Raw genomic sequence first — 23074 nt, 5'->3', positions numbered from 1 at the left:
CAATTTTTAGAAGGGGTTAATAGGAAAAACCCTTATTTATGGTCCCCTATAAAATAGACAATAGACAAATAGACGTCATATAATAATTATTATGAATAATAAATAAACAAATAAAATGTTGTATGAAATTGACTTTTCCTTAAAACCTCTATTTTCTTTAGGGACCGAGAAATTGCCATCTTTCTCCCAAAGTTTACTTTCTCATTCTCCTTTTAGAGATCCTACTGAAAAGAAAAAAAATGAAGAAGTTCCTTTAAAAACGTACATTTTTAATTTTTAAATTTATAAGAATAAACTCATAATGAGTATTTTTTAGTCAATGAGTTTTTAGAAACAGATTTAAAAGATTTATCAAATAATTTTATATTCTTATTTTAAATAATTACATAATTTAAAATTATAAGAATAATTTTTTAAAACCATAACTTTTAGTTTCTCCAATTTAAAATATCATATAACTACTTTTTTTAAAATCAAATATAAAAGATGGGTCCTTTGATAGATCTATTCACACGTAGAGACTAAATATATATATTTTTAAAATTCAAATAACACACATATTCATAAAAATTTGGGTAACTTTTCGAGAAAAATAAAATACGAAAAATACATTTTTCTTCAAAATATAAAAACAAAAATGTGATTAAGCAAATGTTAATTGTTTGAGTGTATTTTAAAAATTGTTCAAAGGAATATAATTCAAATATGTCTGAATACTGCTCATCTAAACATAATAAATATGTAATAAATAAAAATAATGTTGATGACATTAAATTGCATTTAGTGATGAGTGAGCCTTAAGGTTGGCGTACGTATAAAATGAAGAAAACAAGAACACATCAAATTATTGCTAATACTTTGCTTTTAACCAACAATGCTTAATCATATTCAACATTTTTCTTTTCTACTTTTCTTCTAAGTTGAAAGAAATTGATCATAAATTGATCAATATTTGTTATACGTTAATAAGTAGTTGTTTACATCAAATGGAATTTTCTTTGTCCAAATTGTGATTTGTCTCTATTAGGATGGTGTGAGTCAAATTGGGAGAGTTGTATCATGACTCGACGTTCTTTTAGTCATTGGTTTGTTTTTCTTGATGGTTCTCCTACTTCTTGAAAAACTAAGAAGCAAATAATGTTTCGATTCATTAGCAAAGGTTGGGTATAACCCTAGCTTTTATTTTGTCTAAGCTTAAATAGAAAGTCTACTTCAAATCTTGGGGTGGGTCATCCTCGTGCTGTAAATTTACTTTGTGATAATCATTTAACTTTACATATTACTCAAAAACTTGTTCTCTATGCACACAACATATTGAGGTAGATTGTTGCTATGTTCATGAGATGTTCAAGGCAACACTATTATTACGTGTGATATTCCTACGACTAAAAAGTAACTTGCAAATATCTTCACAAAGTGTTTAGAGAAACAAAAATAATATCTCCATCTTCTTCGTAGGTTTGGCATTTGTGATCATTATGTTCCAAAATCCAATTTGAGCAAGATCATTAGGAAATATATTTGTAGGTACGTTTTATATATTCTTTTTTCTTTCATTTACTTTTGAATTTGTTTCTCGTCAAGAATTAAGTTGTATATGTTAACGAAACTCATTCATCGTTTGGTTCACCAATAACTAAAGAGGCTTATTAGCTTGTTATTCATGTTGATTTACATTTCTGACGTCGTTTCTCGTATAAACTACTCCGATTAACTTAACTCCTCCATTCAAACACACAAAATGAAAATTTAAAGAAACAACCGACAGAGCATAGCATGCATGTTTGATGGAGAAAGTTTGAATGATAAATAAACTTTTGTAAGACATAATATTTTAAAAAAGTGAATGTATAATTATTGTGTATATATTTAAAAGAAAAGGAAAAAAGAATGGAGAAAAATGAAAGGGTATGGTGGATGTGAATTGAAGACTTTTGTCTTTTTTTCACCGTCACACCATTTATTATACTCTAAATTATTGAAATCAAAGCTTTTTTTTTCTTTTCTTTTAAAGAGAAAACACAAAATGACATTCAAAATTAAATTATAAAAGATGTTAATAAAACTATATGGTAATCGTGGAGTCAAAGAATGATTTTTAATTTTAATTTTTTGAAAAGGCAATTTCTTTAAGTTTGGAGGAAACTTCGTTGGTGAAAGGGACTTGGGATTTGGCTATGATCTATAGGGTCTATGCTATATGTATCAAATAAGAATGCTGGGGCTTTGAATTTAAATAAATAATTTATTGTTATGTAATTATTCTCCCTCGATTGAAGGTGTACTATGTTTGATGTATGGAAGCAGAACATTTGATGTTCTTGAAGTTGGAGTTTTCGAAAAATACTCATATCTTCAAATTAGAAAGATCAATCTTCAAGGGTGGCCAGGTCCTGAAGTTAAGGAGTATTCTATTGAGTAAAAATTTATGAATTCACAAATGAAGAGAATTTCTCTATTTATAGACTACTCAGTCCAAAACCATATGAGATTTGAGTCTTATTTTATTTTTAAACTTTTTTTTTTTCCGTACAATAATTGTGGGGATGAGAATGAGAATTCCAGTTTCTCATCTCTAAAATAAGCCATATAAGCTATTACTAAACTAAAGATGATACAATTATAAATTTTGATTAGGGTGGAGATTGAGATTGATATGAATTGTAGATATTTTTGGAAGAGAAATCCATTCAAAATTTTACTATATTTTGTAAATATAGTATGATTTTTATACTATTCATAACAATTCTCATCTACCACTTCGTTTAATCATTACATTACATACACGATTGAAGTCAAAGGATTTATAGATGCTCTATAAGTGGTAGAAAATAACTCTAAACAAAGATATACAATTTTTACATTCTTGCCTCGATGCCACTTCAAACGTTGTACTAACGAGTTTCAAAGTCGAATAAGGTCAAGGGATTAAATAAATAAAAAAAAAAGTCTATTTCCTCTAAACTTGCTCACTTTATGTCACTAATTTTATAATATAATTTTTTTAAAAAAATGTACAATACCAAAATGAATATGATTTAAATTTTGAGAGAAATGCATATCTGTTTTCATGATCCCATGAAGATACAAAATCAACAAAATCAATTTGTTTGATTATTATTATATATTGATAACAACTTTCTTTGTCTAAAAAGATATATGGAGACAATTGATTGAACTCACCTAATAGCCCACTAAATTGACAGAAATTAATTAATTTCTAATATTTGTATTTAATGTTCCAAATCTTCAAAGGCTACTTGTAATTATTTTCTTGAAAAAAAGTTAGAGATTATTGAATTGAGATTTTGCTTTTGCTATAAAATAAAGGCATGTAGGGAATATTAAGTTTAGATTGAGCAAAGTTTTGAGACAAGATGGACATCATTTATCTCGCCTTATCGCTTTACAATAAGTTGTATAAATCATAATAATTGATTTATTAGATCTTTATGAAAAATAGTTTTAAATAACAAACTTTTTAAAAATATTTATAAATATAACAAAATGTCATAGTTTATATGTAATATGATAGGATAGACCATTATTTGTTTATTAATAGTGCATGAATAATTATCTATCCAAAATTTTTGCTATATTTAAAAAGAATAAAAAAAAAAATATTATTTTAAGCTTATGATAATTGCATGAGAAATAAAAAACTAAAATAACATAAAAAAGGTATATATTATTTTGTAAGCTTAATTAACATCTCACCTATCATATTTTAGAAATCATACAATAATACATCATTTTCTATATACATATATATATTTAAGTTCTTACAAAATTTGAAAGTAGAATATTGTATCATGTCATCAACTGAGAATTGCTGTAGAAACCTAATGGTTTAAATAATGTTGTTCTAAAATAAGTAATTTTCCCTTTTTTGTGCCTCAATATGGAAACAAAAACATCATTTTCAATAACTCATTACTCTTTTCCCCCTAAAATTCAAAAGAAAAAAAAAAAGATGAAGAAGAAAGAAGAAAGTAAGTAACTAAGTGAAAGCATTTAAAGCAATGTGAGACTACTAAATTTACAACACAAATTTGGAAAAGAATAAAATTAGAGTATGGAATAGTTTAATTAATATATACTATTAAATTTTGGTTGTATTATTAAGTTTTTTTCGACTTTTATCATCTATACAGTCATTATTTATCATATTCTAAAGTGTTTTTAGCTACAAATATAATAATCACATCAAAGACATTAATAGAGCTGTATTTTTAATTTTAAAAGTTGTTATACCCTTAATTATTAACTTTAAAAGTCCTAACAACGTTATAATTATCATATTAAATTTACTTTCTTTAAGCTTTTGGACTAAGATGAGTTTAGTTCTAATTTACGACATGCCTCCCTATGCTATAATTGTATTGAAAAAACCTTTTATTTGTTTTTGATGAGTGGGTAATTTATGGTTAATCTTTGTTCAAATTTCTGTTATTCTCATAATTTATAAGCATAGAAATGAGAAAGTTTTGATAAATTGATGACTTAACGTCTACTTTGGAGCAGTGGATTTGGCGTTTTGACATGTTCCTCAATCAGCGGCGAGTACAAAAGAAAAGAAAAGAAAAGAAAAGCTGCCTTGTCAAATTGAGCGATTAGCGACTTAATTACTTGCCTTCTTTTCCACTTGGCTTCTAAAGATTATTGCTTTGTCCAGTTGGGTTCTGACCCACCATTTTAAATTTTCAGCCACGTACAAGGATTGAATCCCAAATGAAAATCACTGTCATTTCTCTGCGATTCCATGCATTTCTTTTCTCTGGGTCATTATTAATTTCCCCTCGTATTTCCTTAACGTATTGTATTCTTCTTCAACTTCTCTCTGTTTCTTTGAGGAGTTAATGCACAAGCCTGGGGTTTTCCTACCCCAAGAACCTCGTGTTACTGCATGTGGGGCTTTGCAATTTAGTGTTTCTACACAGTCAATCTTGTGGTTTTAGCTTTTGGGTTCTTACTTCACTGGGACTTGTTTTGCTATTTCGATTTGGGTTTACATAACTTTTGTTTCTACGACTTGAGGAGTTGGAAGCATTTCAAAAGGTGTCATCTTAGCTAAGCTTCTCTTTGTTCTTTTTTTTTTTTGGAAATGTGAGCTGAGATTCTGTTCTCATAGGGGTTGTTGTAAGAATATTTTATTTGTCCCTTTTTTCCATTCCGTCGTGAGATGCAAAAGAGGGTTGCTAGCTTTTTGTTTTCTGCATATATTGAATGTATTCTATTGGGAATCTGTTGTTTCGATTGATTTCTTTGTTCAATACTCGCAATAGGTCATATTAAGTTTGTCTGAGCTGGTTTGAGCTTAAGTTTTTCCTCAGGGCCAAGGGGCCAAACCCAAAAAAAGGGGAAAAGGAAAGAAAACTTTTGACTCCATCAATTGGGCAAAATCAGAGAAGATAAATTCACCCTTCTTTGTTTGTCACTTTCATGGAGTATTGGGACCTGGAAACACTTTGATAAAGCAAATACAGGTTTCTTTCTAATTATTTGGCAGTTAGCAATGCATTATGCTGTCTTTAAGGATCTTCCGTTCATGTTTTGAGTGATCTAGCTGTCCTCAGAAAGTAAGCAGTGTTCATTTTTTTCTTCTTTTTCCTGATCAGTGACCATTGATGACCTTCATCGAGGTCTGGTAAGACTGCCAGGTTGGTTGTAAGTGGAGCTTTGAAGAACATACTCGAAGGGGTTTCTCACAGAGTTGTTAAAGATGGCTGAAAATGAACAGGAGACTCGATCTTTGGCTTTGACTCCCACTTGGTCTGTTGCTTCTGTGCTGACTATTTTCGTTGCAGTCTCTTTGCTTGTGGAGCGGTCCATTCACCGGTTAAGCACTGTAAGCATTTCTTGATTTTATACCTTTTTCTTTCTGGTGTCACCAGCCTTTCCTCCATGCTGCAATAAATGGACTAATAACATCACACGATTCATCTTGACGAGGTTATTAATTCTTGTCCAGTAACTATTTGGTTTTTGTTTTTTAGTTTTTTGAAAACTAAGCCTACAAACATCTCTCTTCCGCGTATGATTTTCTCTTGTTTTGTTATTGACTTTCTATCAATGTTTAAAAAACTAGGCAGTTTTCAAAACCTAAAATGAAGTATTTTAAAAACCTGTTTTTTGTTTTTGGAATTTGAGGAAGAATTCAACTCTTTCGTTCAAGAAGGACGAAACCATGGCAAGAAATTTAGAGGAAATAGACTTAATTTTCAAAAATAAAAAAATGAAAACCAAATTGCTACCCATCTGGGGCCATAGTTTGTCTCATTGAATTTCTATTATTCTTTCATTTTAACTGTTCTGTCCGTAATTTGTTTGAACTTTCATGTAATGTGTAATATCATGAATAGAGAATGTAGCTTTACGTTTCTTTTTTTATTAAAGAGCTAGTATCCTGCAAACTTGGATTATTTTTTTGGTTTGTTTCAGTTCATTAACTAGAGATTTTTATGTTTTTATGATTTTTGATTGTTTGTTTTGTACTCAGTGGTTGGGGAAAACTAATCGAAAGCCACTGTTTGAGGCAGTGGAGAAAATGAAAGAAGGTAAGTTGCCTATGCTATTCAATCAATTGCTTAAAGCGTGCTTGACAGTTAAAAGTTTGTTTATGCATTCTGGCTGCCTTGTGTATTTAATTTATAGTTTATTTTTCATTTCTTATTTCTTAACTTCAGTCATTTGGCTTTCTGGTTTCAGAGTTGATGCTGCTTGGATTTATTTCTCTCCTTTTAACAGCTACTTCAAGCTCAATATCAAATATCTGCGTTCCATCAAAGTTCTACAATACCCCTTTTACTCCATGCACCAGAGCTGAGGCTGACGAACATGAAGATGACAATTCATCCGAGGAACGGAAACTATATACAGCTTCTGTATTACCCCATTTGTTTAGGCGGATGCTTAATGTGAATAAGAAAACCTGCAAAGAGGCATGTAATAAAGTTCATATTACTCAAATAAGAACTCAATACTTCTTCCAAGCTGATGCTGATTGAAACCTTTCAAATACTCGTTATGCAGGGTTATGAGCCGTTTGTTTCATATGAGGGTCTTGAGCAATTGCATCGCTTTATCTTTATAATGGCAGTAACTCATATATCTTATAGCTGCTTAACAATGTTACTCGCAATTGTGAAGGTACTTCCTAGTTGATATGGTTATTTTGTATTAAATCCCTTTAAATCTTTTTTTTGCACTTCCCAAAACAAGGATTTCTAAACTTGTGAATTTTCTTTCACTTTTGATTTCACATAACCATCTTAGTTCCCAATATCTGCTATTTATATTCCATTTTGTGTTGGAAAGAGATCTCACTTGTCATTGATAAATGACTGCCTTCATTTTCTGTCTCAAAATACATCCAAAGATGTTGCCTATTGACCTGCAATATCTTGACATAGAATATTGGTATTTGATGGGAATTGAGAAATTTCAAAAGAATCACAAGTGTTACGAGTTGTAATTGTTTGATATATGATAAAAATCAGATTCACAGATGGAGGGTTTGGGAGAATGAAGCCCATATGGACAGACATGATTCACTAAATGGTAAGCTCTATGGTCAGGTAATGTGGGATTAGATAACATATCTTTTTATTTGTATTCATCTTCTATTAAGCACTCGATGCATAATGAGTATGAAACTAATCCTTATTTCGTCCTATCAAGCACACTTTTGTTAATGATACTGAATTTAGAAGTCTTTTAAGGCATTATTAAAGCCAGTCATATTTTTTTCATAGTAATTTATACCAAATATATTTTCATGGTTGATGTCCCTTTTACCTATTTATTCTTCTCTCTTGTTCTTCTTGCAAAGATTGTAGTGACACAAAATTAATCATGAGGCACTATTTCCCCCCTTATTTGGTGTTCATGTTTTATTTACTATTCAACACGCCGTATGAAGGACTTTTTTCTTTCTTTCTTTTAAGGTTCCAAATGAGCCAACCATTTTAAACTTTTAATTCTTTAATCAGATACAATTTTCTTATGCTAACAAGTGATTCTATACCATCATAGATATCACAAGAGAAATGACGTTGCGGAGGCAATCAACCTTTGTTCGATATCACACTTCAAATCCTATGACAAGGAACAGTTTTCTAATCTGGGTGGTATGCATTCAGCTTCCACACAATACTCTGTTTGATGTTATAATTCTCTATCAGCATGCATGTGCACTCACCATATCCATCTATTCAAGGGTGTACTTTTGAGGGGTTCTTATGGTGATTCAATTGTGTGCTTCATTCTGGCATGCAGTGATGAGCTACATCAAGAGACATTTGATGATGAAATCAATGGAAGAGTTGGATATGATGGAAGTAAACTCTTTCTGTACAATGGTCAGTCAGAAAGTCCACTCACTTTTCCCACATAGGTCACCGAGGAACTTTTCACCTCGGATAAAATATAATCACATAAAAACTTGATGCAGCATGGGGAACTTAAATTCTGGGCTAAAAAGCATTGGATAACGATGGAGCGAAAATTTCCACATCTTTTCCTTTTTCTTGGATAATCAATGCATTGTTAAAGTTTCAACATATTTAGAGGGAGCTATTATCAAATTCTTGAGGTTGGAATGGACAACTCCATAGTTGATGCGAGCTTGCACCTTGAAACTTTTGGTTTTGTGGGTTTGGCTATGTCTCGAATCAGTTTATTTAATTCCATAGAGATGAGTAAAAGATCCCACATAGTCAAGTAGCTTTTTATGAGCAACTGTAAGACTTGAAGTATGTATTTTTAGGGTATCTTTATATTGGATGAATACAAAATATGCGTTTTGGGGCAGAGTAACAATACATATTTGGCTAATTAGTAAACGGGTTAGTTAGCCTAGTGAAGAATAGTCCTATGACATGTTCAGTCATCATAATTTGTCAGAGTTGTTAGAGAAGTTTGTTTTTAGCAATAGATTAGCAATATATGAAGAGATAGGTGAGTGAGGTAGACAAATATTTGTGTCCAGATATACGGGAGATGTACTCTAGAAAGCATAGTACTCTAGAAAGCCTATCTACTTTTTTTATTTTTCTTTCAACAAAATAACTCTATACTCTTCTTGTAGTTTTCTCCTCCTGCCCTTTTAAAGTTTTACCACTACCTTGACATATCTTGATTTTAATTTTCTTTGAATTAATTGAACTTTTAAATTGTAGACATGTTTTTTCCGGCAATTTGGGAATTCTGTAGTTCGTGCTGACTACCTCACACTTCGCAAGGGCTTCATCATGGTATGTAAATATGATTTGCTAGTATTTGTATCATCAGGTGGCTGTTGTCAAGCTATTATGTTTGTGGAATCTTTTGGAAAATACCTAGTATGAGCTTGGAGGACTTGTGCAATAGTGACATGTTTTTGTTATTTCAGTACATGTGTTTGAATTGTTCATGCTAACATAGTAGTCGCAGTAAAATCTACATAGTTACATTATTTAAGGTGGCTCATTTTAAAATATTAATATGTGGGTGTTTTTTTTTTTTTAAGGAATTAATCTATATTCTTAAGACCCTAAATATTGAACAGATTTTCCATTTGATCTTATTTATTGCAGAATCATCATCTCCCCTTGACTTATGATTTCCACAGTTACATGATTCGCTCCATGGAAGAAGAATTCCAAAGGATAGTTGGCGTGAGGTAGGTGAAACGACTGCAAATTTCATTTTAGATAAGTTTATATGATAATAGACTCCTGCAAAGCTACAACACAGAGGTTGAGGGGAAATACTTTGGAGGCCTTTTGAGGACATTGGAATTCCTTCAGTTAATATTTGAATGTTGGTCTCCTTGAAAATGTTGATTTTGCTACATCATGACACAATAAAAAGGCTCTGCCATTTATATGGCCAGTTTGACTCCTCTCGATTTGTAAAGGATAAAGGAGTTGAAATAATAACCTAAAATAAATATTTACCATAGTAGCTTCATGTCTTGGAAACTCCTTTTTTGGAATCCTACAACGGTAGGGATGGGAGATCGAATCTTCGGCCTTGAGAGAGGAAGACCATGCCAATTATCATTAAGTTGAGCTGACTTTGGCATGTTTGGAAACTCAAACATTACTATATATGCATGCATATTTAGATTCCCTAGAAGAGGTGAAAGCTAGTACTAATACCTCTTCTCTTTAATGCAGTGGTCCGTTGTGGGGATTTGTTGTTGCTTTCATGCTGTTTAATGTAAAAGGTAAAGCTCTCTGTTGGAAATCATAACCAAAAAGTTGTAGTTTGAACCAATTGCATGAAATATGTCATTTTGTCCATTAATCCTTCCTATGCTTCTTTCCTATCTGATCTTATTATTACTAGGTTGAGCCGAAGATTGATGATCCTCAGAACTGTTACGTTAGATACTCTTACTTCAGTTGGTGTCATTATTTAACTTCTGATCTTGATGGTTGTGTTAGGATACTTCTTAACAAGAACAAGATTTGAATTTATTTGTAATGTAACTATAAGGAAATACAAGATAAACCCAAGTATAAAGCACTTGGAACCTCCCTCTTGAGCACTCTCACCCAAGCCCTAGATCACTCCACAATATAACCTCCTTTACTCTTACTTACCCTCCCATCTATTTATAAGAAGTTGTAACCACCCTTACACGATAACTACTAACTTCCTATCTATCTAATTACCCTTATACCCTTAACTAACACCATACTAAATATCACCTAACACATTGCCAAACATCTTGTAGCTCATGCTATTTTATATCAATCTCTAAACTACCACGATCAAACTTGAGTTGCCTGTTTCTATAAAACATGCTGAATTTTCTCATTTTCTTTGCATTACTACTGTAGGCTCTAATCTGTATTTCTGGATAGCAAGCGTTCCTATTGCTGTGAGTATTCTCTCTCCTTGTCTCTCTTGTCTCGCCCATACAAACTTCTTTAAACAGAGCATTTTTCTATACCAGCATTTTAAGATCTTGCTTGAACCTCTCATCATCAAGAAAAACTTCACCTTGCCTATCCAACCTTTTTTTTTTGTAGCTTGTTCTTTTAGTGGGCACGAAGCTGCAACATGTAATTGCAACATTGGCATTGGAAAGTGCTGGTATAACTGGTTCATTTTCGGGTTCAAAGCTAAAGCCAAGAGATGATCTTTTCTGGTTTAAGAAGCCTGAACTCCTTTTGTCCTTAATCCACTTTATCCTTTTCCAGGTCAATTTTTATTATTTACATTAGAATGATCATCATCCAGATTATTGACCTTAATGTTCATATCTGATTTATTGAAGTTTCTTTTTGTTTAACCCTCCTTGCAGAATGCATTTGAGTTGGCATCATTCTTCTGGTTCTGGGTACTTTCCTCCTTTCATAAATATGATCAACTTAATTTCTACGAACATCAAGCACTGCCAGTGTTTTGCAACTTACAACAAATGGAAAAATGAAATGGAACAAACAAGATCACAAAATGTTTAGAAATATGGATTGAGAAAACTCTGCTAGAGTTACTTGTAAGTTTGTAACTAATACTTTTTTCCCCCTAATTTGCAGTGGCAATTCGGATATAATTCTTGCTTTATCAGGAATCATATGCTTGTCTATGCAAGACTTGTTTTGGGGTATGCATGAATTGAAGTTATTTCTAGTCTCATGTTTGGTTAAAGAGCTATATGTCCAATTTTTGCTATATATTCAATTTTTCTGATGTTTATTCCTAGATTCGCTGGGCAGTTCCTTTGCAGCTACAGCACCTTGCCCTTGTATGCTTTGGTTACTCAGGTATCAGTTTCAAACATACAGGCAAGCTAGTTTCGTACTTGTATTCTGAATACTACTGTGATTAACTTCAAACTTTTGTGCATCTTTTCTCTAGATGGGAACAAACTATAAAGCTGCATTAATTCCACAAAGAATAAGGGAAACAATCCATGGATGGGGGAAGGCAGCTAGAAGGAAAAGAAGGCTCCGCATGTTTGCAGATGACACCACGATTCACACTGAAACAAGCACGGTGATGTCACTTGAGGATGATGACCGTAGGCTTATTGATGATATTTCTGAAACTACTGCCGACTACACGTCAATCGAACTACAGCCGACTTCTGTACACGATGAACCTGACTCTGTTCCTAATGAACGACCAAGCAGAGCTAGAACGCCTCTTCTACAACCCTCTACATCTCTTTCTACATCAGTTGATCATAAGTTTGAGGTAGAAAACTTTATGAGAAGCTTTTCTATGCCAGTCAAAAGATAGCCTGTAAGATTAAATCTTCTTTTTCTTCTTCGCGCATCTGGTCCGAAGGACTGACCGAAGAGGTTAGCAGTCCAAGGCTATATGGAATAAATCAGTCGGAATATATGAGGGCTTTCATGGCCTTGATAACAATGTCGAAGCAGCAATGATAGTTACATTGAAGCAGCAATGATAGTTAAGATTAGATTAGCGTAAGATTCAACCGAAATCAAGTGTTGAGAATATTTGAGGCTAGGAAGGAGATACTCATACTGAACATGAACTTACGAAATTCAGCTTTTGTAACATAGGAAATATGATATGTAGAGAAAAAGTTATGTATTGATATTAGAGTGATATTATAATAAGAAAATGAATCCATATCATGAAGCTTTTTATTTGCAAGCCACGAGCAGTGTTGACATTATTGACTAAGATCTTAATGTTGGACATGAAGAACATGATCCAACTCCTTCACTGACCTTCATGTCCTAATTTCCATCATTCTTTGGGGAAATTGATTCACTTGTAGGTTGATTAAAGTTTGATTCATCTTGTTCCTCAACCCGGACATTTCCTCTCCCACAACCACAAGACTGGCACGATCCTTGGCATTGGCCCTGACACGATCCTTGGCCTTGGCACGATCCTTGGCATTGGCCCTGGCATGATCCCTGACACGATCCTTGGCACTGGCCCTGACACGATCCTTGGCACTGGCCCTGGCACGATCCTTGACACTGGCTCGATCCCTGGCACGGTACCTGGCACGATCCTTGACACTGGCTCGGTCCCTGGCACGGTACCTGGCTTGGTCCCTGGCACGGTACCTGGCACGGTACCTGGCACGGTGCCTGGCACGGTCCCTGGCACGGTACCTGGCACGGTCCCTGGCACGGGCCTGATGAAGGAGAGGGATGGCAAATTGAGCTAGAACTACACCTAGGTGGATTGTCCACACACCCATAAGGAGGGATGTCGCTGCTGCCGCCACTACAGCAGGTCCCTGAGTGGCAGCTACTGCAGCAGTCCGGTGCATAAGGGAGATGTTGTCCAATCTCGCTCTGAGCAATGGGGTTGTCCATAGCTTCTTCAATGGCAAAGCCAAGGTGAAGAAGGGTGCAGAAGAGGAGAAAGATAGTGAGAAACTTGGATTTGGAAATGGTCATTTCTACTGAAGCTCTCTTTGTTTTCTTGGTTAGCCTATGAATGGAACGGATTGTAAAAGTGAAGGTCTGCTATGGCTTTTTATTTAGGGGGAAGTTGGTGGGGTTGTGGAAAACAACAGCCTTTTGATGAAGATGAAAATGCAAAAGCATCAAGAGTGTTGTGTGGGTTTTTCTTTCATGGAATTAGGAAACCATCAATGTGTGAATCTTATGTGCCATCTTTGGGAGATGGGAAGCTGATTCCATTACATTTATTTGTCACTACTGATTAAGTGTAGGTACTGGGAGACTGTAAAACCTTCAAACTTAAAAGAAAGGAGTTAATATCAAATACAACACAATTGTTTACTTTATCTGCTAAATTATGCTTTGATATAAAATTAACCCTGCAAAGAATAATATTTATATGCTTATCTCAAATCAATGAGATGAGGTGGTCATTGGCATAGATATCAAAAGTAGTTATCCAATAGTTATCGTTTTTAGTTCACCGAGAGATCCAAACATCATACCTTTTGGTTGATCATTTTACTTTATACTGGATGATTTATGCACTTGTTAGTATATCGACTTGTTCAATGCACATGATCTACACTACATAAATATAGATTTTGTTTTGTTTTTCTTTAATTCAACATGGTTTGATTCACTTTTTGCCTTTTATCTTTTGTAAAAATAAATAAATAAAGAAGAAACATTCTTTACAACGCATTCTTGTTGCCTAAAAAGGCCATATAGACCATTGAGGCCCATTTCCTCATCAGCCCCATTCTGAATTGTATCCTCACTAACTCCAACTTTAAACAAATCTCTTTTTCTTCCTATTTTTATTTATAATTCTAAATTATTTCAAACAACAAAACAGACTGAAAAAAATATATATATACAAATATAACAAAAGTTTCCTAATCTATGGATAATATAAGTCATCTTAATTAGAGTTTTAAAGTGATCGACTAGATATTCTAACTATTCCTCAACTCACCCAACTAATATAATTTAATTACAAACACATGGACGTGACATGTTAAAACAACTTAATTTATGAAATATTTAAAAATTTAGCAATTAGATTCAAAGTATATAACAACATTTTAAAAAATTTGCAAATATTGCAAAATTTGTCAAATTCTATCAATGATAGAAGTCTATCACCGGTAGATCATGTTGTAAATATTGATCTATCAATGGTACAAGTCTATCAGCGATAGTTTTATTATATTTGTAATTTTTTTAAGTGTTGCTATATCCTTAATTATTATTTCTCAAATGGCCATCCATTAAAATTATCCTTAATTTATCGATCTAAGATTTTAAATCCATTCTAATCATAACTATAAGTCGATAGTCACCAAACGATATTCCACATATAAGAAAATAAAAAGTTGTTGAAACATAAAATATTAATTAAAATTTCGTATGGGGTGGCCCAAAAGAGGTCCAAAGATTTATATACTCGAACAAACCAAAGTTAGCCTAATAAATGAAGAAGAGTTAGCTGCATATATTGCAATACATAAACAAACAGGGTTGAATTAGTTTAGATGAATGGTATTGACATGACTTCCGTTTCTAAAGGTAAGAGATTGAATTGGGTTCCATCGTAGTTGAAAAAAAAAAAGAAAAAAAATTGAGGGCAGAAAGTGAGAGGGAAATGAAGTGGTGGAGAGGTTTGGGGATAATTGAGAAAAGGGTAGGGTGTGTGGTCTTCTGGTGAGAGGGCATAAGTATTAAATGCCTATGTTTTTGGTTTCAACCTTCACATGTTTCTACCTCAATTCAACTTGTCTACATCTCATCTTCTTTTCTCTAACCCTACCCTACCAACCACTTTCTTTCTTCTTCTTCCTTTCATTTAAACCCTCAAACTTCTTCTTAAGTTTATCCATATATATATATATACACTAACCTCGATTTATTTGTGAAAGATGAAGGAACGTTTAGGGTTTAAAATGATATAAATTATCATTTAAAACTTAGAGTATAAATTGATATTTTGGGTTAGTTTGAGTAGATGCATGTAATAAATTAATAAAATTTTCATTACACATATATTAAGTACTTTTAGGGTAAGTAGAAATATAGGCTAATTTCCTTTTATATATATGTATATGAAAAAGAACATTCGATATATTTTATACTCAAGGTTAAATTTATGAGGAAACACAATGATGTACCATGTCAGAACAGGTACATATGATATGTTTGTAACTTCAAACTTTTACTTTTTGCTCACAATATAAAATTGATATATTTACGTACAATATAATTATTCTTACCTAAAATTATTTATAACCTTAACATAAACTTTAGGGACTGTAACAATTGAAATTCATGAATCAATTAACTTTTAATCTAAACCCATTCAATATGAAGTGTATCCATTTTCACTCTTTATTATATTTTGTTCCTAAAAGAATATTAATAAATGAAAGAGTTTCCAACGCAATAGTTATGAATAGTCTAATTTTTGGTACAATTGTTTATGAGATTTGTGGAATTTAATTAATTGCTAAAAACATATCAACAAACTAAATCCATAAAATTGATATAACTATTAGAGTTTAATTAATTGATATAATTATTAGTTTAAAGATTGTAATGGATACAATTCTTAAAATTTAAGAATATAAATTAACATTTGCTCTTAATATTGTTAATTTCTTTTATTTTTGACAATTTCATATACATTTATGTGTTAGAGGTGTTACGTCTAAAGATAACACCTCTATCTCGTTAATGTTAGAGTTGTTCACGGTTCGGTTTGAAGCTAAAACTGCATTAAACTGAAAAATATATTAAAAAAAATCTCATCCAAAATCGAACTGAAATGCTTATCTGTGTCAAAACTGAATCAAAATTGGACTGGTTATGCATAAATAAAACCGAATTGAAATAAAATCGTTTATGCATAAATATTAGAATTGAAATCCTTTATGAACATTATACATGAGTAATAGTTCTACAAAGTTACAAATAAATTTAGTTGTACAGTAATTGAGTATAGGACATAGAAGTTTCAAAAGTTTGAAAGTTCATCAAAATAATTCTTACAAAGTTACACTTATACCCAACCCTAAGTTAGACCTATATACTTAAATTTTTTAAATAAAACGATTCAGTTCGGTTTAATAATTGATTTAATGTCTTGAATCGAACTGAACCACATAAGAATCGGTTTTAATTTAACATAAACTGAATCAAACCGCATACATTTAGTTTTAGTTCGGTTATGATTCAGTTGCAGTTCAATTTGTTCATCGATTTGGTTTTCAACTATTTTTTTAACACCTTGGTTAGTGTTATATCGTACTGCAAGGGGATAAGATTGAAGGATGACGTGTGATCGAGTTAGGTAGATTTATATTTTACACTAATTTTAATTATGAGAAGGGACCGTACCTATTATGGTTGGATATGAAAAATATATGATTGGATGGCGAAAATGTGTATTTACTTCTAAGTAAATGCAATGAGACATTAGGGTGGAACCTCTGTAGCTAACATTTTAAATAATTGTATAAAGTTCTTAACTAAGGTAATTATTGATTTTGTATAAATTATTATTGTTGTTATTATTTTTCTGCTTGTGTAATAAATAAATATATAATATCTTTAAATGCTAAGGGAACCCCATTTTAATTGTTGACAATAAAATGTTAGAAATTCCAATATTCATTTGCACTCTTGTAAGTAACTTTGCTTCTTTTATGTGCACCATTCTTTTATGACCCATTTACTAACCCTATTTTTTTTTTTTTTAATTTTGATTCATAAATATTAAAAAACTTTTAATTTTTAAAAAGAGTTTACTTTGGTTATGGCTTAGAATTCTGTTAATTATTTAACGGAACGATAATGCACCTTCAATATTTGAATGATTAGGTTCTAGATTTATCATATTACTAATTAATTCTATATAAGTTGGTTTATGCCAAACACAAAAAACATAATCAACATATTTAAACTAATTTCGTTCTTTTCTTTTTTCAAAATCTAAAATCTTTTACATCCTCTTTTTTAATCTTTCCCTCTTTACTATTTTTACTTTTATTTTTTCTCAAATTAAAATCTTGAAACAAATTAAAAGAACATCAAGTTGAATAAAAAAAATAAAATAGAACTTGTTGAATGTTTCGATAACAAACTAAAAAATGTAACTCATATATGAAATTGTAGATGAATATTCTCATATAATATAATAAATCACAATCCCCACAAAAAAAAAATGGAAGAGAAGAGAAAAAAACATCTAAATGAATCACAAAATATCTCAAACTTCATATACTAAAAAAATTGTATGTGAATGCATCTAGCATGAGTTGAGAAAGTGAAGTAGAATGTCAATGCAGTCAAAATCTTAAAAGCAAAGTGACTTTTTGAATTCTCCGATATAACATCGATTTACCATGTGCCTCTAATTAAAAATCACAGAGACGCCAACATTGTGCATCAGATGCTTGGGTGTTGGTTATTTTCGACGCGGATGGAGATAGAGGAGACGAGCGACCATGTTGGGATGGGAGAGGAAGGCTAACGCTCCAATGGCATATGGAGGAGACAACCGAGTCAAGGTTTTTCTTTTTACGAATTAAAGCGGATGAGTTTTTTTTTTTTTTTTTTTTTTTTTTTTGCAGAAAAATAAAAAATGATAAGGGGTTGGAAGGAAATTAAAAATAAAGGGGGAAAAGTTAAAAATTTGGTAAGCTTTTAGCAACATGTTTGTTGCTAAAACTATTTAACGTTTAGTGATATTATTGCAATGTGGATAAAAGCGTGTTGCTAATAGTAATATTTTTGTTGCACATATTTTTTGCGTTGCTATAAATGATCTTTCACTGACAAAAATTACCTACACTACTAAAATTTTGCGTCACTAAATAATGAATTTTTTTTGTAGTATTAAAACCTAGATTTTTAAGAGTGATTATTGTTTTTCTATTTGGCAAACCTAGCCATACATATATAGAAGTTACCTCGTTATTTTGTTAAATAGTTAATGGAACCCTAACGACAGAGACCAAAACATGTTTTTTTAGTTTAGGAATTAAAACAAACGCTTTAAAATTTAGGAAGAAAATAAAAGATACAAAGTTTAGAGACCAAAATAGAATTTCAACCAACCTATATAACATCAATTTATTAAATTTCCATAAGTTATTCGTTGAAATGATTATATCATAAAAAATTAAAAAAATGTAAATATTAATAAATAAGGTAAATATAATCTCAATAAAAAGTGAAAAACTATACGTTTATTAATTTAAATGTTTTTTTAGAAAAAAAATCATTTTAGTGGTAGAGTTCGAAAAAATGCTAATAAATATATCTGACGCAGTTTAGTTTCAATTTAGCTCTAGATTTCAAAATGCTATAGTTTATATATGCTATTTGAGTTGGTTTTTATAATTTATTACACTTGATTTTTTTTATAAAGTGTAAATATTTTGTGAAATGTTTCATTTTGAGCAAATTTTCTTAAATTATTAATGTTATTTTTATTAATTAATAACTATTAATTTAAAATAATTACAAAGTAACATTTAAATTAAGTTTTAATAAGGATGAAAGGAATTATACAATTAAACTTTAAGTAATTACAAGTCTTTTAAATTAATTGAAGACTAAAAATGGAAAGAGAGTGTATAGTGAAAAAAAATGTTAAAAATGAAATAATTAATTGCAATACAACCTAGAGTGCACCTCATGCATGCTTCTTCTTCTTCTTCTTTTCCATACATAGTAAAGTGATAAAGATAATTACCATTTTTTAAAAGGCAGACTTCAATATTTATATAAACAACAACATACTAAATTTTTGGTGTAATTTTTTTTTGAATGTAATTAGCTTATAGGATAAAAGAAAAGGAGGTAAGTTTAGACCCATATAAGCAATAATAGGAAGAAAGAGATTAAAGTAAAAGTATAGATTGAATCATATGTATATTGGCACAAATATCAAAATATACCACAAATAATATTTGGTATTTTTTGTTAGAAAAAGAGAGAAGGATGTAATAAATAATAAAGAAAGCATAGAAAATAGACAGAAGGAGGAGGGGGGCATAGGGCGTGGAGAGGGATAGGATTTAGAGGGTTAGCACATGGGGGTTTATTAATTAAATAACAATATGATATCTCTCTCCCTCCCCCAAAATTAAAAAGAAAGAAAAAAGGTCATGTGAGTATGTTACCCAACAACAGAAGTCCCTTTTCTCAAATTTAACCATTTAAAACTAATTCTCTCCCATTTCATTTGCAAATTGCTTAATAATCCTCATTGTTTGGTTGCTAGGTTGCACTCCCACATACCCACATACCCACCTTCCCCACCTTCCCCACTTCTCTCACTTTCACCCAACCAAACTCCCCCCTCTCTACCTTTATCCATTTCTATGCGTTTAAGCATGAAACGACTATACACCCTGGATTATATTGGGTTCAGTTAAAAAGATCCCTTTGGATAAACTTTAAATTTTGGATAGTTAGCTAGGTTAGGTTCGATTAAGTTATTGAATTATTTTATTTTATTCTATTTTGAAATAGAAATTAAGTAATTAATTAAAATAAAGTTTTACTTTCTACCAGTGGATATCTATTTGGGTCTATCACAATCCATAAATAATAGAAATTAAAAATTAGTTGACTCATTTTTTATAACTATTACGTGTTAAATTAGGTAAAAAGAAATGGAATTTGACAAAATTATAAATAGTTGCATAATTTAGGAACAAAAATAGTGAGCAATGTAGATAAATGACACGTAGAGTAGTAGTGATGAATTTGAAAGTTAATGTTATTGATAGGTAGTTTTCTAATTTTTAAGTAGTTGTCTACAAACATGGGACACCCTAGTCCAAGGCCAAGCCAATAAGGTGATAGCTTACAAGTTTGCATCCATTTTATACATGTTGTTCTGTCTAATCAATTGATTTTTTCCTTTGAATTTATTGGAGGTTTGGTAAAATATTAGAAGTATAGTCCCGTCCACATCTACACGATTAAAAATCTTATGAACTTTAATACTATAAAAGGAGTATGTGTCGTTGATTCTCAATTATTTCAATTTGAAATCTTTTAAGTTTGATATACTATCTTATTGTGTGAGTGATATAGTGTTTTAAGAGAATAATGCTCTTGTAATTTAGGACAATGAGAGTTTTTTGTGTGGTTGTAGTAGTTTTTCACCTAGTGAAAATTTCCACTTAAACAACATCTAATCAATCTCCCTTTTATAAATACTATGTTTATCAACTAATAGGAAAATATTTGAATCCTCACATTCATGAAACCAAACCTTTTTATATTTATAATAATAGTTTTTATTATTTCTTTCAATTTTAGAAATATTATTATAATATTTTCATTTAATTTATTTGAACTTTCTAAAGAGGAATTACATCCATTAGCCACCCTTATAATTAGAAATTACAACTTACAACTAAGTTCTCAAACTTTTTTAAATGAACTAATAGATACGATTTGGTAAATGTCAATTTACATACCATCTGAACTAATCTAATTCATTCTTATTAAACAACCATCTAACCTTAATTATAACGTCAGAATGTTAAGAAAATTTGTAGGATATTATATTCTACATATTTAAATGGTCATCATGAATTGAATCTATAATGTTTTTGTTTTTGATCAAAATCGAATCTTCTATTTTCTAGTTAATAAACCAAGGTATGATGATTAAATCTAATTAAGATCCCAAAATTATTGAGTACACTTGAAATCAAACTCACATTACCAATTTTATTAAGTTTATTAGCTTTTGGATCTCTCCTATTTCTTTTTAAGAGAAGAACTAACCCAATTGAATTGAAGATTCCAAGACAAATGCCCATCTGTTTGATATGATCTGATTTGATTAAACATGGGCATGCATGATAATTATCATATGCTTATGCATGGCAAATTGATTGTGATGGGATTGTTAATCTTGTAATTATGGTAATCATATTATAATGTGCATGCAATAATTAAGTTTTTTTCTAAAATAGAATATAGCTATTATAAAATTGATTGTCAGATTTATGATATTAAAAAAATGTTAAATATAGTATTTTATTTGGAAGCATATAAAATATATTTAGAGAGTACCCTTTTGTATAATAAAATGCTTTACTTTGACCTTACTTTAGATGGGATAAAGTTAAATCTTGAGAGACCTAAGATGAATATGGACTATATTAAATGCTAAAAAGCTTAGATTAAATAATAGTGTGAATTTAATTCTCCCTTTATCATATTTAATGTAGCTCATTAGTCAAACCTACATGTGTAGTTAAGGTAGTAATTAGACTCTGTTTATCAATTCATAATAAAAATGGGTGTAACCGAAATGAAATTTCATTGCTAGATAATCGATCATAATAAACTATAATCACAACTGTAACTGAATTACGTACGTTTTATTGTGTTGACCTAAAATTTCGAATTTTGTCTAATTTACCATTATTTTCGTTGTAGTTTAGGGTTAAACCAAACTATAATGATAACGGTGTCAAAATTCTAAACCCAAAACAATAACGGTAATGGTAAAATGCAATTTTCAGACACAATCAAATTGATTATTCTCTACATTAGTTAGCATGCATGCAAACAGTACAAGTAAACAATAATTATATGAGATTCGCATTTTAAAATTACTATTAATTCATTGCTATTGCACTTAAATAAACATATAACCTTCGTTCTGCACTCAGGTAAACGTACGTATAACTTTCGTACTCGAACCAATCGGAACTTTTGGTTCTCGAATATTTAAAAAATAATTATGATTGGTTAGAGATACTTTGTAAATAATATTATCAGAACAAAATTTTCTTACTATGTAGGCTTGATTTTATAATTTTAAATTATTTAATTTATTCTTAGATAATTATCTTCTTAGTCTGAAGAATAAATGTATCTTTCGAGGATTTTAAATGAATTTTTTTAGTTTTCAATCTTTTTAGAATGTACACGGTTTGATCTTTAAATTTTTAAAATATAACTTTGAAGTGTATTCGAATTTTCGAAAATACGATTGGAAAGGTCAATTCATTAGTTTATTATAGATTAAAAAATAAGTTTTAGAAATTATCTCAGAGTATTTTAATTTTTTAAAATGTTAAATTATATGATTTTTTAAAAGTTAACTTAAAACTTCAAATTACTCTTTTAAAAAAATTATTCGAACAATTATTTATATTTGAAAACTAAAATAGTACACTTTTAAAACTTTGACCAAAAGTATACATATCCTTCCAAAAATTGATAAATGTGAAATTACCTCATTGCTTAATTTTTTATTAAAATTCATAAAATATATTTAAAATAAAAACATTACATAAAATAAAGATAAATGGTTATAAATGGTAAAATTGGTAGAGAATATTTACAAATATAGTAAAAAAATCTAACAATGACACTATAATAGCTTAGACATAGGATTCAAACCATGTTTCAGACTTCAAAATTCTATGTGACATTGTAAGTTTAGAAGGAAACATAAATAAATGGATATCACATCTGAATGAGAGAGATTTGAGAAGATGAAAGTAAAAGTAAGAAAGACTTAACAATACGTACATTCCTTCTAAAGTTTGTCGGAACAATATCGCTCTATTAGAGTCTACTAGTCTTAAATTTTTATATATTTTAAAAATAAAATTAATTATAATTATTTTTATTATATA

General features: G+C 30.6%; 1 protein-coding gene across 3 annotated transcripts; it reads left to right on the top strand.

Moving 5' to 3' along the window:
• Nucleotides 1-4651: 4651 nt before the first annotated feature.
• LOC101217434 (MLO-like protein 11) lies at nucleotides 4652-13738 on the top strand. Of its 3 annotated transcripts, XM_031885706.1 has the most exons (17): nucleotides 4652-5486; nucleotides 5619-5848; nucleotides 6500-6557; nucleotides 6709-6941; nucleotides 7033-7149; nucleotides 7500-7560; nucleotides 8035-8129; nucleotides 9180-9254; nucleotides 9576-9661; nucleotides 10161-10210; nucleotides 10830-10870; nucleotides 11022-11192; nucleotides 11297-11332; nucleotides 11532-11599; nucleotides 11699-11759; nucleotides 11854-12192; nucleotides 12749-13738. In XM_031885706.1, exons 2-17 carry the CDS (start codon nucleotides 5723-5725, stop codon nucleotides 12755-12757), a joined length of 1626 nt encoding a protein of 541 aa, XP_031741566.1. In that variant the 5' UTR covers nucleotides 4652-5486; nucleotides 5619-5722; the 3' UTR covers nucleotides 12758-13738. The 3 variants fall into 3 exon arrangements, with proteins under 3 accessions (XP_031741566.1, XP_031741565.1, XP_011655975.1); XM_031885705.1 differs by lacking the exon at nucleotides 12749-13738 and having other exon boundaries at nucleotides 4659-5058; nucleotides 11854-12625; XM_011657673.2 differs by lacking the exon at nucleotides 12749-13738 and having other exon boundaries at nucleotides 4661-5486; nucleotides 11854-12625.
• The last annotated feature ends 9336 nt before the right edge of the window (nucleotides 13739-23074 follow it).

Source organism: Cucumis sativus, chromosome 5 (assembly GCF_000004075.3).
Source record: "Cucumis sativus cultivar 9930 chromosome 5, Cucumber_9930_V3, whole genome shotgun sequence".
NCBI classification, from domain to species: domain Eukaryota; kingdom Viridiplantae; phylum Streptophyta; class Magnoliopsida; order Cucurbitales; family Cucurbitaceae; genus Cucumis; species Cucumis sativus.
The sequence above is the reverse complement of the archived record's forward strand: the minus strand, read 5'-3'. Positions and strand labels throughout refer to the sequence as shown.

Excerpts from the sequence above, each read along its gene's own strand:
- LOC101217434 (XM_031885705.1), top strand. The coding sequence starts at position 5,723 with ATGGCTGAAAATGAACAGGAGACTCGATCTTTGGCTTTGACTCCCACT. Across the intron at positions 9,255-9,575 it reads TTCGCAAGGGCTTCATCATG|AATCATCATCTCCCCTTGAC; the intron begins GTATGTAAATAT and ends TATTTATTGCAG. Across the intron at positions 11,760-11,853 it reads TGTATGCTTTGGTTACTCAG|ATGGGAACAAACTATAAAGC; the intron begins GTATCAGTTTCA and ends TCTTTTCTCTAG.